Genomic DNA, 14,312 nt, shown 5'->3' with positions numbered 1-14,312 from the left:
TTAGAATCTATCATAAGTGAAGTTTTACTGCAATTTTTAGTTTAATCGGCAAGTTGATTAAAAGGTTTTTATAACGCTTCTTGTATCTTAACCTATCAAACTCTTGACTCCAAAGACACTACTACTTAAAAACTATGTACTGTATTTAATACAGGAAGTCTCAATCATTTCTGTAATTTACGTAAAACTTTAAGGTAATGATACATATTTTAGTTTAGTTTAGAATATTTTGTATTAAAAGTGCATTACCAGCAGATGGAGCAATCTACATTTTAGAAAACAGGGAACGTGACTCTGTTTTTAGGGATGTTAAAATCTATTTACAAAAAAATTAAATGTGCTTGTTTTAAAACTAAAAAGCCAATGTTCTAAAGGCATCTCAAAATTAAGATTTATTAATGGAAAACAACAGAACAGAGATTATTTTCTGGAGTTCATCTGTGCCAATAATGCACTGCTATGATTGTTGTGGTGAGCAAAGAAAGAATAACATGAAGAGATTCCTCAGAACATTTCATATTTAATCATTAACTTTACAACATCATCTTATTAGCAGCTGAAATTAAGATGCAGAAGAGAAGCCAAGGCCTACACATGCAACATAGCAACACTGCTTATTTCAAGGATCCACATTTGATAACATAACCAGAATAAAACTGAGCCAACCATCAGGCAATTTCACATTAAGGTTACCTACATCACCTGATGGCAAAAAAAAAATGAACCCAGACAAGCATTATAGGCTATGCTATTGTTACTCACTGGACAAATGCACTACTGTTATATCTCAGGAGACCCAAATCCTAGCTGTGTGTCACAATTCCTAGTTCTTGTGTCACATTTCTCTTAATCACAAACTACTCAAGTACAGATGTGACATGCGGGAGGGCGGCATGAGGGGGCATGTGTTCCCAAACGCCATGGGTGGGAGAGGCAAGGGGCCAGCCAGTAGAGTCCCTGGGCATCCTGGAGAAGGAGCGGAAGGACCAGGTGCCTGCAGCAAGTGCCTGACCTTCTTCCTGCTCTCACTGGCAGCAACGGGGGAAGTCGAGCAACATAGCCCCAGCTCACTCTGCTCTCCCAGCGCATCTCTTGGAGGAGGGGCGGGACTGTCTCTGCATTCACAGTCAGGAAGTGGAGCGTCACGGCTGGAGGAGCTGAAGTCACGTTGCTCCACTTCCTCCACTGCTTCCCATGGCTCCTCATGACTGGAAACGGCGCACCGCAGTCAATGGGAGCCACGAAGTTCCGTGGCTACAGAGCCTTTAGGTAAACCAAGTGGCATAGGCCTGCTAGCGGCTTTCCCAAAGCGGTTCCACAGCCCACTGAGAAACACTGGTGTAGCCAATTGGTTACACAGCTAGTTCCATTTTTACATCCCTAATCTCATGCTGACCCGAGTTACCTTAATGCAGTGAAACTTGTCATAAGTACAGTATCTACCCACAGGAGTAGCAAGTATCAATGTCTAACCGAGGAAGATTCTCACTGCAGAGCAAACAACTGTATTGAAAACCTTAACCTACTTCAACGCACTTACTTAGGACAACTGCATTTGCCTCTCGCTGGAAGTGATCATTAATAAGTGTGTCGCTGTTCTGTATTTCATTAACTGCAAAACAAACTCTTACTCAGTTCAGAATCTAAAATGTACCTGCTGCCCCAAATATCTTTTCCCCCATACAGGGTTTTCCACTGTGGTGTGGGGGGAGAGTTCAGCTATGTAAATCAGAGCTTCCCCCTTCCAACCATTCATGAGCCATACTAAAACATCAAAGAAGAATTAATTATGAAGCATCCAGAGTACTGACCAAATCACAAAGTACTATCATAAAGCATTACACATACTAGAGCAGTGTTTTTTGAGACCGTGGAACAGCAAACAATTTATTTTTATGCAGAACACCAAGGTTTTTCGTTGAGAGAAAAAAGAAGAGCCAAGGGAAATGCTGTGTATCCCGTCAGCCACCAGGAAAACAAAAATGGAAGAAGAGGTCGTGGTACATCTCCGAATGGAGCGGAACACAGTTTAAGAAACACTGCACTAGAGTGAGTGAAACAGCTTATACAGAACATGTTTTTAGTTTTTCCATGAAGTAACAACGAGCAGTCAAACAACTGACTCGGCCACTTTCTACAGTGTATAATGTCGATGAAGTTAAATCAGTTGCAGTGCCGCTATTAAAGGCTGTCAAAACAACTCATCCTTCAGCACAGCTCCTAGTCAGCTTGCTCTCCATGTTCATCTCCCGTTTATATCCAGCAATAACTATTCAGGTGCCGTGCAGTGTCTGGACCCGATGGCCTGGGATCAGCCTCTTACTGCATGAGGCTGTAATTTAGACCAATTCTCCACAGGACAGTAGGGGTGGCCACTTCAATCCTGGCTGGACAGCACACGATGGGCCCAGGACAATGTGGTCTAGAGGTTAAAAGATGTGACCTCCATCCCAAGCAAGCAAGTCTATAAACTGCTCTCTGCAGTGCCAGGGTGAAAAATGCTGTTTCAAAAGAGCAGGAACAAGCATTTCATCATGTCGCTGAGCTGCCCTAATGCTATACCACTCTGCTCTACTCACTAGTCACTACCACCCACTAATTATGGAACTGATCTGTGAGGAATGGGGTTTGGGGGATTTTGCCAGTCAGAAGTATCGAAGACAATTATCCCAGTGAGATGAAAGTATTTTGCAGGTGTGTCCATGTCACTTCTGAACACTTTGTGAGGACCACACACACACACACACACACACACACACACACACACACACACACACACACACACACACACACACACCCCACCTGACTCTCCTGTCACTCCGTTTAAATATGTGCAATCCCATTGGCGTCCATATATCTGTACTTGTGTAAGAGAGAAGTCAGCCTACATGCCTTCAAAACAAAAAACTGAGTACCAAAGGTTTTGATGAGCACACTATCAGAAAGTACTGTATAAGAATGTTAAGAACTGTTCTTATTCACTGAGAGAGAATATCAATGCATTCAATGGGAGATTTGTGTGTTCACTGCCTTTAAAAAAATGGGCTATAAATTGTGCGCCACAGCTAACACAGTGAGTCCACGGCAGAGCCTGGATTAGAATTTGGAGACAAAGTTCTCTCCATTGACTTTACACCAGCAGATGATTTGATTATACACTCTCGGCTCTGTGCCCAATACCCAGGACACTTATTAAAACACATCTGTTCCTGAGAGATTTGCAATCTAGTTCTAAACAAAGAGGTTTGCATAAACTTCAGATAAACATCCAACTTTCTTGGCTGAACTGAACCTTTAGATCCTTGGGCATTATTGGTCATGGGACCCAATAAATAAATAAATAAAATAAATAAATAAATAAATAATGTGAAGGCTAATATTACATTTCAGAGGAAACAAGGAGGGTGTGTTCTAAATACTCACTATGTTCATAAGGGTGAGGAGGTAGTTCTGCACATGTTCTTTGCCGTGAAATCGGACGACGGAGTCGTCAACTCCTAGAAGCACTTCAATGTTGTAGTCATTGTCACCTGCATGTCTGCGTCGTCTCAGCGTTTCATTTACCTGCTGCTCTATGTTGCTGTACATGGAATCCAGACTATCCAGGCTGCTGAGAAGAGACCCTGCAGAGAAACAAACCATTGCTTTATAAGCTTCAGAGGGGTAGCCGTGTTAGTCTGTAAAACGGATGTACACAAATGCCATTTCCTTGGTTAGAATAAGTCCTGAGGAAGGTGAAATTTCCATGTCTGGTAGAGGTGTGCTATTTTTACTGCAGTAGCTTGATCTACCCTAGCATGGGTATGTCTGCATGCTGGAAATTACACCTCCAATTCCAGTGTCTTCTAACTCCCTGGGGAAATGGAGAAGTGTGCAGTGAATCAGTCAAGTGGTGAAAGGTACATGATACATTTCATCTGTCACCTGGTTCTGCAGTTTATCAAACAGATCTTACCTCCTCCCACCACCGTGGTATCTGAGTGTGGTGCAACTAACAGGAGATTTAGACCAAATGCATTTAAAAACTCTATAACTGGTAATATTTTTTCTGAAACAGGAAAGCAACCGATAGCACAGATGACGGGGGTGGGGTGACACAAGGGTTTGGCTGGCATTAGTCCAGGGCCTCTCTCAATTTACTTGTGGCTTCCTCAAAAATCAATCACTCCGTTGTGTATTTCCCTTCCACACGTACAGCCCAACATGCGAGACAGAACTTTCATCCCGCCACAGGAGCAGCATCGAACATCACCTGCCCTGAATTTCAGAGCTGTAAAACAAGAGGATGGGGGAAATAAGGAAGCATTTCTCTGACAAGCTTGTTGTTTCTCTTTGAAACTGCCCAAAAGCACAGAGCACCGAACGTGTTTTTGGAAGAGATGGACTAGTGGGCAGAGTTCAGGCAAAGACGACAAACTCATGAGTCTACCATATGGGCAGAACCGCCACATGTGCCGCTACACACATGGAGACAGATTATCAAAAGTGCTCAGCACCCATTAGCACTCCCTGGGAGAACTGTTTCCAGAACACTGAGCTCTTTAGAAAATCCAATCCAGCAAGAGTCCGAAGAAACACACAGAATATGAAGACTGTAAGAGCGCAAGACTTCTATAAATGCTGGGCACACAATACAGTATAAACCAATAGATGACTGGGACATTTCTGATGTTAAAAACATTAATCCTCCTATTTTTGCAGAGAGGTGATATTTGCCAAAGTTGAATGTTTTTAACTCTATTGTTTAAGCCACATACTTGTCTGACAGTTTTCTCAAAGAGAACAAAAGTGTCTACTGGATTTCTGAAGGAAGCCTCAGTCTGAGCCAAGGTTTACAGAATCCTACTGACTGAGGTTTTATAGAGGACATATTTTACAGTGTCTCAGGCTTGGAGGTGCGTCTGCTAATGTCTGCAATCACCACAAAGGTATTTCTGCCCCCTCTTTAGAGTAAAAAGAAACAAAATGGATTTTAGAAAGTTAAGGGAAGAACGTGTTGTGGCTGACAACATAAAAACATCAAGTTTTAGCCATATGGCTCCAACAAAATTAGCCTGAGCAAATCCCTAAATAAGAAACAGAATTATAGCAACTTATTGGCTCTCTCAGTGAGAATCACAAGCCAAATCTTGCAGCTCTTACTCCAGATGAGATGGTTTGTGGGTCTGGCAGGGTCTCTCTCCTGCCCCCATCCCTGCAAATATGCACTCCCAGCAGTCAGGGTCCCCATGCTCCGGAGATTGCTTCTTCTGTGAGTCCCCAGGAGTGCGACCACTCTAGAGTGAGTAGAGAGAAGGGAGGGATCATGTCCCCGCAACTCCGGCCTGAATGTGCCAGGGGAGGCAGAAGAGAACAAGCTGCACTCTCCAGCAAAAGCGGACAGCTAGCAAGACCTATCTGCGTGCAAAGGATCAATTGTGCTTCCCTCTTCCATTAGGCAAACAAGCTGGCCTTTCACATACTATGCAAGCAAGGCTTCCAATGAAGTCGATGGGAGTTTTGCCTGAGTAAGGATTGTGGGATTCAGGCCGTTATTGCTAATCGTGCTGGACAACTATACTGCCATTCATCTTGAGCAGAATCAGCCACTGGCTCTTTAGCTGGGAATTCTCTCCCTCCTAAGCATCCCCGTGGTCCAGACGACACGTATATATAACTTTCCCCACACCAAACAGCAAGGTCTCCCCTGGGCTGTTTTCAGAAGCCATAAACCAACTCTGTGGGTGAGAGACCAGACCCGCAAACAGCTTTACAATCCAACCTCGGGTCCTCTCCCCCTGAAGAATGCGAACACTGTGCTAGCACACAAGTGGGAAATTCATACGCCAGCTCCAGTTCTAAAAGTGGCCTCTGCTGGCAACGCTGCCAGTGAAACATCCAATGGAAATACACTTCTGGTGTCATCCCAGCACCATGCCGGCTGCATGAATGGAATAGTCTGAATAATCATTTCAGAAAGAAAGAACTTTCTGCTCTGTGCAGCACCTTTGGTTTGGCCGCCACTTCCCTCCTTAAATAGGTGGTTTTGTGGTTAAGAGAAGGAAGAGAATCCCGTTTTTGTGCGTCTGTGAGGAAAAGGGCTGTTTTCCCCTCCTCCCCCAATATGCAGCTACTGTCTGTACAGTGGACACACACTATCTACCATTATTCTCCCCATGGAGAATTTTCTCCCAACTTCCTACAAAGCACGAACAAACATCTCCCAGTCTAGAGAGATACACGGACATCGTCTTTGACAAGAAGAGCAAAAGTGACTCATGATTTTGGGTTCCCAACAGGGGCACTTGAACGAGCCTGATTTTCACAAAATGCTGAGCCTTCCCCTATGTCTAGGCTACATCCCGCTTTTGAAAGAGGGATGTAAATTAGGCAGATTGAAATTTGCAAATGAAGCCGGGATTTGAATTTCCCATGCTTCATTTGCATAATGGCAGCCACATGTTCTTTCGAAAAAGGGTATTTTGAAAGCAAAACCGCTGTCTAGACAAAGATCCTGTGCTCCTCAAAAAATTAGGGTTTTTTCCCCCCCGAAAGAACCATATCTAGATAGCGGTTTCACTTTTGAAATACCCCTTTTCAAAAGAACGTGCGTCCGCCATTATGCATTCAAGGGTAGGAAATTCAAATCCCAGCTTCATTTGCAATTTTGATCTGCCTAATTTACATCCCTCTTTCGAAAAAGGGATGTAGTCTAGACATGCCATTCGAAACAAAGCAGGGTACAATGTCTTTGTGCTTCTCTGTGCTTCTTTAGTTTTCTCTTGTGAATATAGTTTAATTGACCCATCTGCTTCATTCCTGTCTCCTGATCCTGTCTCAGGAGGAGACAGTGTTTTTCAGTCATAGCCCCCAGTTACTGCACTGCTGCTCACCGCAGGAAAACCCCCAAAGGAAAAACAGTAGTCGATATAAAGGCTGAATTCAGCCTCTCATCAGTCAGTAATGATGGAGCATGGCTAAAAAACTACTAAAAAACTTCACCCTCCAGCTCCGTGAAGCTTAAGACCTGCATCCCCAGCGATGTCCTTAAACGCAGCTCTGTCATTTGCTATATTAAGGACTGTTGATGAAGCATACATTGTTTACAGATTTTACTCATTTGTTTTCCATGACCCAGAGCATAACAACATTGCAGACAAGAAATGAAAGCAAACTCAGAGCTCCATGCATTAAGGGAAAACCCGTGTTTACTAGTCTGTGCACTGCATTCATTGCCAACCTTACAAAAGACCGTTAGAGCAAGTGTCACAGGAGTGTGATGTCTGAGCAGGGGGTCAGAGAGAAGGTGTCTAACTGGATATTCCATTCAATAATTCTGTTTCTTCATGCCACAGACGAGGATTCAGCAAAGCACTTGATCCTGTGCTTACTCCGGCGCATGTTCGGAGAGCCACTGAAATCAGCACATCAAGCTAAGCACATGCTTACACTCAGACATGTGCTTAGAGCAGCCAGGATCAAGGAAGACAATGAAAACTTCACCATCTTACTTCAGACTAATGTTTTCTCAATATTTTACTTCTGATCTTATCAACAGCAAATTCCGTTAAAAAAAAAAAACCCAAACTTTTGCTAATATATAAAAGCCCAAGAGCTCATTAGGCAAATCATGCCACAAGTACTGAATACTAGGCAACCATGATAAAAATGTGGAAGCCTAATTTACATAAAAACTTTTTTGCACAGCTGGGCAGAGCTAAGAAGCCTGAAAATGAGCATAAATGTTAAAGCAGCAAAGAGAGACAGGTTTGAAAATGGCTGTAAATGAGAATCAGCCAAAGATTATTTTAAGTATCCAATTATCTTAAAATATGATTTGTTTTATGCTGCTTTAAAGTAACACCAAACTTTACTATCAAAACTGTTAGAGACTTCCCCACCATCCTTTTAAACTGTGCAGTCCTGCAGATGTGGATATTCCTAGCTCAATTTTGTCGATATGGATGTGGATACAATTTTTTTTTATCTGGAACCCTGTAAATCCGCAGATATCTGCTTTGCATCCATAGATGTGGCTATCCATGGATTAATTTTGCAGATGTAGATGTGGATACTAATTTTGTATCTATGCAGGGCTCTACAGATAACACCAACCACTACAATGAAGTCCAGATGAAGCATACTAGAAGGATAAAATTTGGAGCTTTATGTCACCACATGATATAGACAGAAGAGAAAACATATTATAAACACATTTTTCCCAGTCCTCCTTCATTTTTACGTTAGAGCAAATCCATAGTTATAAAGTGAATGTCTAGCCTGATCAATTGCTCGTCTCTTAAAATGCGCATCACAGAGCATCCAGAATGTGCAATGCAGCCAAGCGAACACTGCTGATGGGCCTGTAATGGAAAGGTAGGCATTGGGATTTCAGCTGTGCACAAATGCAGGGTTTCATATTGAATAGGCTTTAGAGAAAGAGCAGGTGGTCACAGATAGGCCTGGCAGCCCCTGTACCGAAGGTCCCAAAAGCAGCGGAAACACTTGCTCTCCATAGTGCAGACAGCAGGAAGGCTGCTTGGAAGAAGCATGTATCTAAACACAGAGGAACATTTAGGGGGGAGACAAGGGAGCTGGCTGTGCATGTGCGGCTGGGTGGGTTTACTGCCTACGTCTTCCCACTGAAATGTTCTACTGGTGCTCAGAGCCTACGGGAGTCTCTGGAGCAGCCCTGCTCATGGCTCTCCCTCTGGTAACAGTGGGGTGAGCAGCGAATTTAATTTCCCTCCAGAACGGCAGCCAACCTCTCCAGAGCACAGTCCACATGCTTTAGACTCTGGCTGGAGGCAGGACTTGCCCCTTACATCACAACAGTCATCGCAATTTAGCTGAGAGGTGAAGTTTCTAAGTAGAGAAAACAAGGGAATCCCAGAGCAGCTTAATGAACAGTAAGTGCAATGTCATCGAATCATACAGTCATAGACACGAGAACTGGAAGGGGCCTCACGAGGCTGAGTCCAGTCCCCTGCCCTCACGGCAGGACCAAGCACCGTCTAGACCAGGGGTGGCCAATCCGTTCCAGATGAAGAGCCACAATAGCAGTGGAGACAGTGTGAAGAGCCAGGGCAAAGTTGTTGAGGGGGGGGGGGGGGAGGGGAAGGGCAGGGTGGCGAAGACCCAGGGAAAAGTTGTTGAGCAAAAAAACCCCACCGCACTAGGGGAAAACAGGGGCTGGTATACCGTGCCACGACTTCTTTTTTTGTTAACAACTTTACCCCGGGTCTTCACAGCCCTGCTCCCCCCCCCCTTTTTTTTTGGCTCAACAACTTTGCCCCGGCTCTTCACGCTGTCTCCGCTGCTATTGTGGCTCACAAAAGCAGCACGGGAAGGGGTGAGAGGTGCAAGCTCTGGGCGGGAATTTGGGTGCAGGAGGAGTAGAGAAGAGGATGCTGGCTCAGGGAGGGGGCTCCAGGCTGGAGAGTGTTGGGGTCAAGTGGAGGGTTGGGATGCTGAGCAAGCCACAGGCTTGTGGCTGTGAGGGTGCAGGAGTTTGGGCTGGGGTGCATGAGGGGCTCAGGGCAGGGAGCTGTGAGTATGATGGGCTCAGGATACAGGTTTGCAGTGTGTGGATGGTGCAGGAGTGTTGTGGCAGAAGACTGGGGATGTGGGGGGGCAGGAATTTGGGGATGTGAGGCTGAAGACAGGGGGTTCCAGTGTATGATAGGTTCAGGTTTGGGCCCTGGGGGGTACAGGAGTGTTATGATGCTGCAGCCAGATGGGGGCTTGTTGGCCAGGCTTCATTTTTATGTCAAACACAAAATGTTTCAGCATTGTCTTTATTTATGAGAGGGGCAGGGAACCTGTTTTGAGTCAGGGGTCACTGACCCACAGAAAAGTCAGTCAGGGCCACACAAGTGAGATGCATAAAAACAACCCCTCCAAAAAACCCCAAGCCTCACTAATGTGGCCCCAACTGTGCCGGTGGGGGCAGCAGACAGGGTGCTGGGGCAGGGTGCTGGTGGGTGGGGGGCTTGCCAGGGGGAGGGGATAGACACAGCTGGGGCCAGTACCTGGGGATCCCAGGTCTCAGGAAGTGTGCAGGCTGCTCTTCCCCTCCCCTAAACAGCTGTTGCACTTCTTGAAATGCCCAGTCTTTCGCTTCGCCAGGAACTTCCTTCCCCCCTGCTGCCTGCCTGCGCAGGTTGTGTGTGTATAGGAGTCCCAGGACTGCATGCCAGCTCCAACTTCTCAGGAAGCGCGCACTCTTCCTCTGCTCCCCACGACAGCCGCGTGCTTCCTGAGAAGTTGGAGCTGGCATGCAGTCACAGGATTCCTATCCCTCCCCCCTGAGCAGATAGGCAGCAGCGGGAAAAGTCCCAGATGGAGCGGCATTTCAGGAAGCGTGCCAGCTGTTTAGGGGAGGGGAAGAGCAGCCTGCTCTGACCCAGTCCCCCACCCCTTCCCCAGAGCCAGGCACACCCCCCAACCCAATCCTCTTTCCTCTGTTCTGTTCTAATTCTTGGGTCCTGGAGCCGCCGCCGCCGCTACAGCCATGCGTTTCCCTCCAGGGAACAAAGCAATCCCCCTTCCTTTCCCTTCCCCTCCCCTTAACCAGACACCTCCCCTCCTACTGTAACCCAATTCCCCTCTTTCCCAACCTATGCTCAGAGCCGCTGTGCCGCATCCGGGATGCCATGCGCACCCCTCTCTCCAATTCCCCTCCTCTCTCCTTCTCCAGAGCCAGGCATCCCCCCCCCCAACTTTATGCCCGAGTCCCGAAGCCACTGACTGTGCTCAGCAGCCGGCTGCTAGCATGTGCAGGTTGGGATGCTGTGTGTGACCCGGCCTGCATGTGCATATGACATGACACAGTGCGCTGGGGGCTGCGAGTGGAATGGCGCGGGCCGTGAGCGGCTCACAGCAGCCCGGCCCTGAGAGCGGCTGACCTGAGCGATTCCAGGCTCCGTCCCTGACAGGTGTCTGTCTAACCTGCTCTTGACTATCTCCAGTGATGGAGATTTCACAACCCCCCAAGGCAATGATGTGATACGGTTGTTGCCTGAGGGTCTTTTCTCACTTACCTGGAGAGAAGGCTGGTGTTTGTATGTGGATTTGCAGTAGACAGACTAATCCCATATAATAGCCGAGGGGAACCTAAGGCCTGGGGGGTCAGATGCAGCCCTCGGCTTGCCTGGATTCAGCCCCCAAGACTCAGAGCTCCTATCCCAGCACTGAGGAGCCCGCGCGGGCACTCCAGCCCCCGGCCTTATCCCCACAGGGCTGGAGCACACAAAATCTACTGGGCTGCCCCTCCTCGCTGCAGGCTCTGGTGGAGGAGGGGAATGGGAGGGAGTGTCTCTCTGCTTCTCAGTCAGGGTGCGTTTGTTTTTCGCTTCTTACTTGTGTGTGGCCCCCGATGGATTTTTCTGTGGGCCAGGGACCCCCGCTCCAAAAGAGGCTCCCCTCCCCTGCCACATAACCTCATTCATTATCCTTTGCTTTTTAGATTCATCTGTCAATCAGGTGCACCTGGGCTTCCCGGAACAACTGTCATCCTTAAACAAACTGGGCAGACTCACAGGGCCCCCTGCGCATAGACCAGCCTTACACATTCCAGCTCCCAGCCTTATTTACATAAAGAGTTCCCCGTTAGGGAAAGCTAGTTCCTGCTTTTTCATGTCTTCCAGCCTCTGAAACCGTTACAGAAGCATTTTGATAAAAAGGCAATATACGTGATGTGTGCATACAAATCCACCCATCAATAGGTACAGAGTAAAATACACGACATTCCATCTCCTTTGTACCATGCAACCATTTGGGGAGCATTTTATATGGGGGAAGGGAGATAATAGGAGGAGAAACCTTGCTCCTCAGCCCAAGAATTGTCAGAAGCAGTAGAGCCAGAAATCCCATCCCCCTCCAACTCAACTGAACCTTCTCTGGTGGAAAAAGGCAGTAGGGTGACTCCGAGTTTAGGAAGTGAGGGATGAAGGACAAACACTCTGTCCTATATAACATCATCCTGTCAAATGCTGTTGATCGTATTCAGAACCACACCAAAGGACCTGGAGCTAAGCAGCTGCAAAGTGATAGGCAAGCAAGCTTTCACAGGGATTTCAGGATTTCTGCAGCATTTCCCTGTGGATCTAGAAGCGTGACTTTAGAGAGCCATGATATCCATGTCTCCTCCAAAAGTCAATAAACTCTGCCTCTTCTTCATGAGATTTGTTGAAAACTCTGTCAGTTCCAGCCTACCCATCAAGTTTTGCTGCATAAATTCATCCCTCCTGTGGCTTTTTCTGTAGGAAGGCAGGCTTGGCGCTAAGCCTGCATCTATCCTATTTTCTCTAGAATGTTAATTAACATTTGACAAACTCTATTTCATTTTTTTCAACTATATAAAAAACATGGTTCTGATTGAACACTGCGTGACACTGTCAAGTTCTATAGGCGTAAAAGCCACCAAAACTTTCTGATGCCATTAATCTCAGGTTAACAAAAATGGAAAATTTTAAACGTCCAAATTTACATTTCCCAAGATATGGACACAAATCTGCAACCCTTATATCAAACCATCATTGATTTCAATAACGTTACAGATTGGACCTCCCTGGTCCAGCACCCTCAGGACGTAACTGGCCCTTAACCAGGGAATTTGCTGGACCACAGGAGGTCCCCTGCTACTGACCCTCCAGCCTGCTGCCCCTCCCTGCCACAGGCTCCACTTCTGGCCTGGCCGGCCCCCCTTTCTCTGACCCAGTGGGGCTGCTGGCCTTGGCCAGGTTGTCACCAGTTTCAGTCCCGGCCGGGCTGTGGCTACCAGTCCCCTTGCCACTAGATTCCCGGCCCTAGGGCTCTCTGGTCCAAGAGCATCCATGGTCCGGGAAGACTACAGATGTTGCCGGATCAGAGATCCCAATTTAGGAAACCTGTACATATGAGTATGGAATATTGAAAGGATTGTAAAATGTATTTTAATGTTGGGTTTTTGCTTTGGACATTTAATTCAGTAAAATTAAGCTGGTTAGTGTTGCTTTCTTTTTGCAGCCAGTTTCAATTTTTGGTTCTCCAAGCATTTCCATATTGCTATACATTTAAATCATCTGTGAATACTTACTAGAAGATTTACCTCAATTAATTTTTGTCTTTTTGGAAAATAAAATGAAAAAGTCCATGCTTCAGTTAAACCATTGCTCTGGGGTGGAGCTGGGGATGAGGGGCTCAGGATGCAGGCTGACCCGGGGAAAGAGGACAACCCTAACCCTCTTTCACTGCAGCAAGTTGGGGCCAGGCGAGAAGCACCTCTCCATGGCTACTGCAGCACCAGCTGACACAGACAAAGAAGGGCACATGTCCCCTTGCCGGGACAGGTCCAGGTTCATTTGCTCCCTGCACTCCCCAGCCAGCCTGAGGAATCCAGCAAACTGTGCACTTTCCCCTTGCTCCTTGACAAAGGGGAACAGCCAGCAATGGGCATTTGGGGAGTGGGAGGCTCGGGGCTGAGGCATTTCTGGATGGATGTGCACACCCCCAGACAGCTCCATTCACTGAGCTGATTCTGCCTGATTTTTGTATGGTTTTGAGACACAATCCCCTTCCAGGCACATCCCATTTTCCTGGCAGAACCAACCCTGACTTTGCTTTAAGTTATGATAAGAGGAAGCTACCTACCGAATTTGGTGGTCCAAGCTCTTCAACAAACAGTCTCACAGATAGACAAACTCTCTCAAACATATAGTAGCTAAAGGCATGCTCCTTGTCCAAAGACATTACAGTTCCTATCATGCTTGCTTCCTAACCTACAGTAAGAGTTCTGCTTCTCTTTTCCACTCTGTTGTATATTTTGAGCTATTCTCTCCTCAGCTATGTGCAGCTCAGAAGTTGGAATCCAACCATTAAACAGCCGGATAAGAATTTAACCAACTCCAGTGCCAACCATCTACCCTCTTCCTAGTATCACGGCATCTGGAGGCAGGAGCACTTCTGTTGGGGTAGGGCAGAGCCCACCTGAAATTCATTTATTTTGAACGGACATATGGTTTGTTGGAGGCCATAGCTATCTGGCACAGGGAAAGGCAGCCCCATGCGTGTTCAAACTTATGAGAAACTCTGGCAGTTTCAGAATCTGTCACAGTAGGCGCCCACTGAAAACCTCCCTGCTCTCTCTGTGACAACTGGATGATGGCACAGAAGAAAATCTTCTGTGCAGGGTCTGATTTATATTGTAAAAAGATAAGCAATGGACTAGTAAATTATGTGGCATCACTGCAGAAACACCAACTATTAATGTACCCATTCATTCGTGTTTGCACAGATGTAAAAGCCCATGTACTGAGTGAATTACAGATACACAAGCAGACATACTAAGAAGT

At 46.5% G+C, this 14,312-nt stretch overlaps 1 protein-coding gene across 5 annotated transcripts in view; it reads right to left on the bottom strand.

Moving 5' to 3' along the window:
- The window catches only part of ADAMTS3 (ADAM metallopeptidase with thrombospondin type 1 motif 3), a 187,276-nt gene that overhangs the window by 50,454 nt on the left and 122,510 nt on the right, over positions 1–14,312 (bottom strand). For all 5 annotated transcript variants that reach the window (XM_075929390.1, XM_075929394.1, XM_075929391.1 and 2 more), the window contains one exon: positions 3,424–3,623. In XM_075929390.1, coding sequence (XP_075785505.1) covers positions 3,424–3,623 — 200 coding nt within the window. The remainder of the gene's footprint in view (positions 1–3,423; positions 3,624–14,312) is intronic.

Source organism: Pelodiscus sinensis, chromosome 5 (assembly GCF_049634645.1).
Source record: "Pelodiscus sinensis isolate JC-2024 chromosome 5, ASM4963464v1, whole genome shotgun sequence".
NCBI classification, from domain to species: domain Eukaryota; kingdom Metazoa; phylum Chordata; order Testudines; family Trionychidae; genus Pelodiscus; species Pelodiscus sinensis.
The sequence above is the reverse complement of the archived record's forward strand: the minus strand, read 5'-3'. Positions and strand labels throughout refer to the sequence as shown.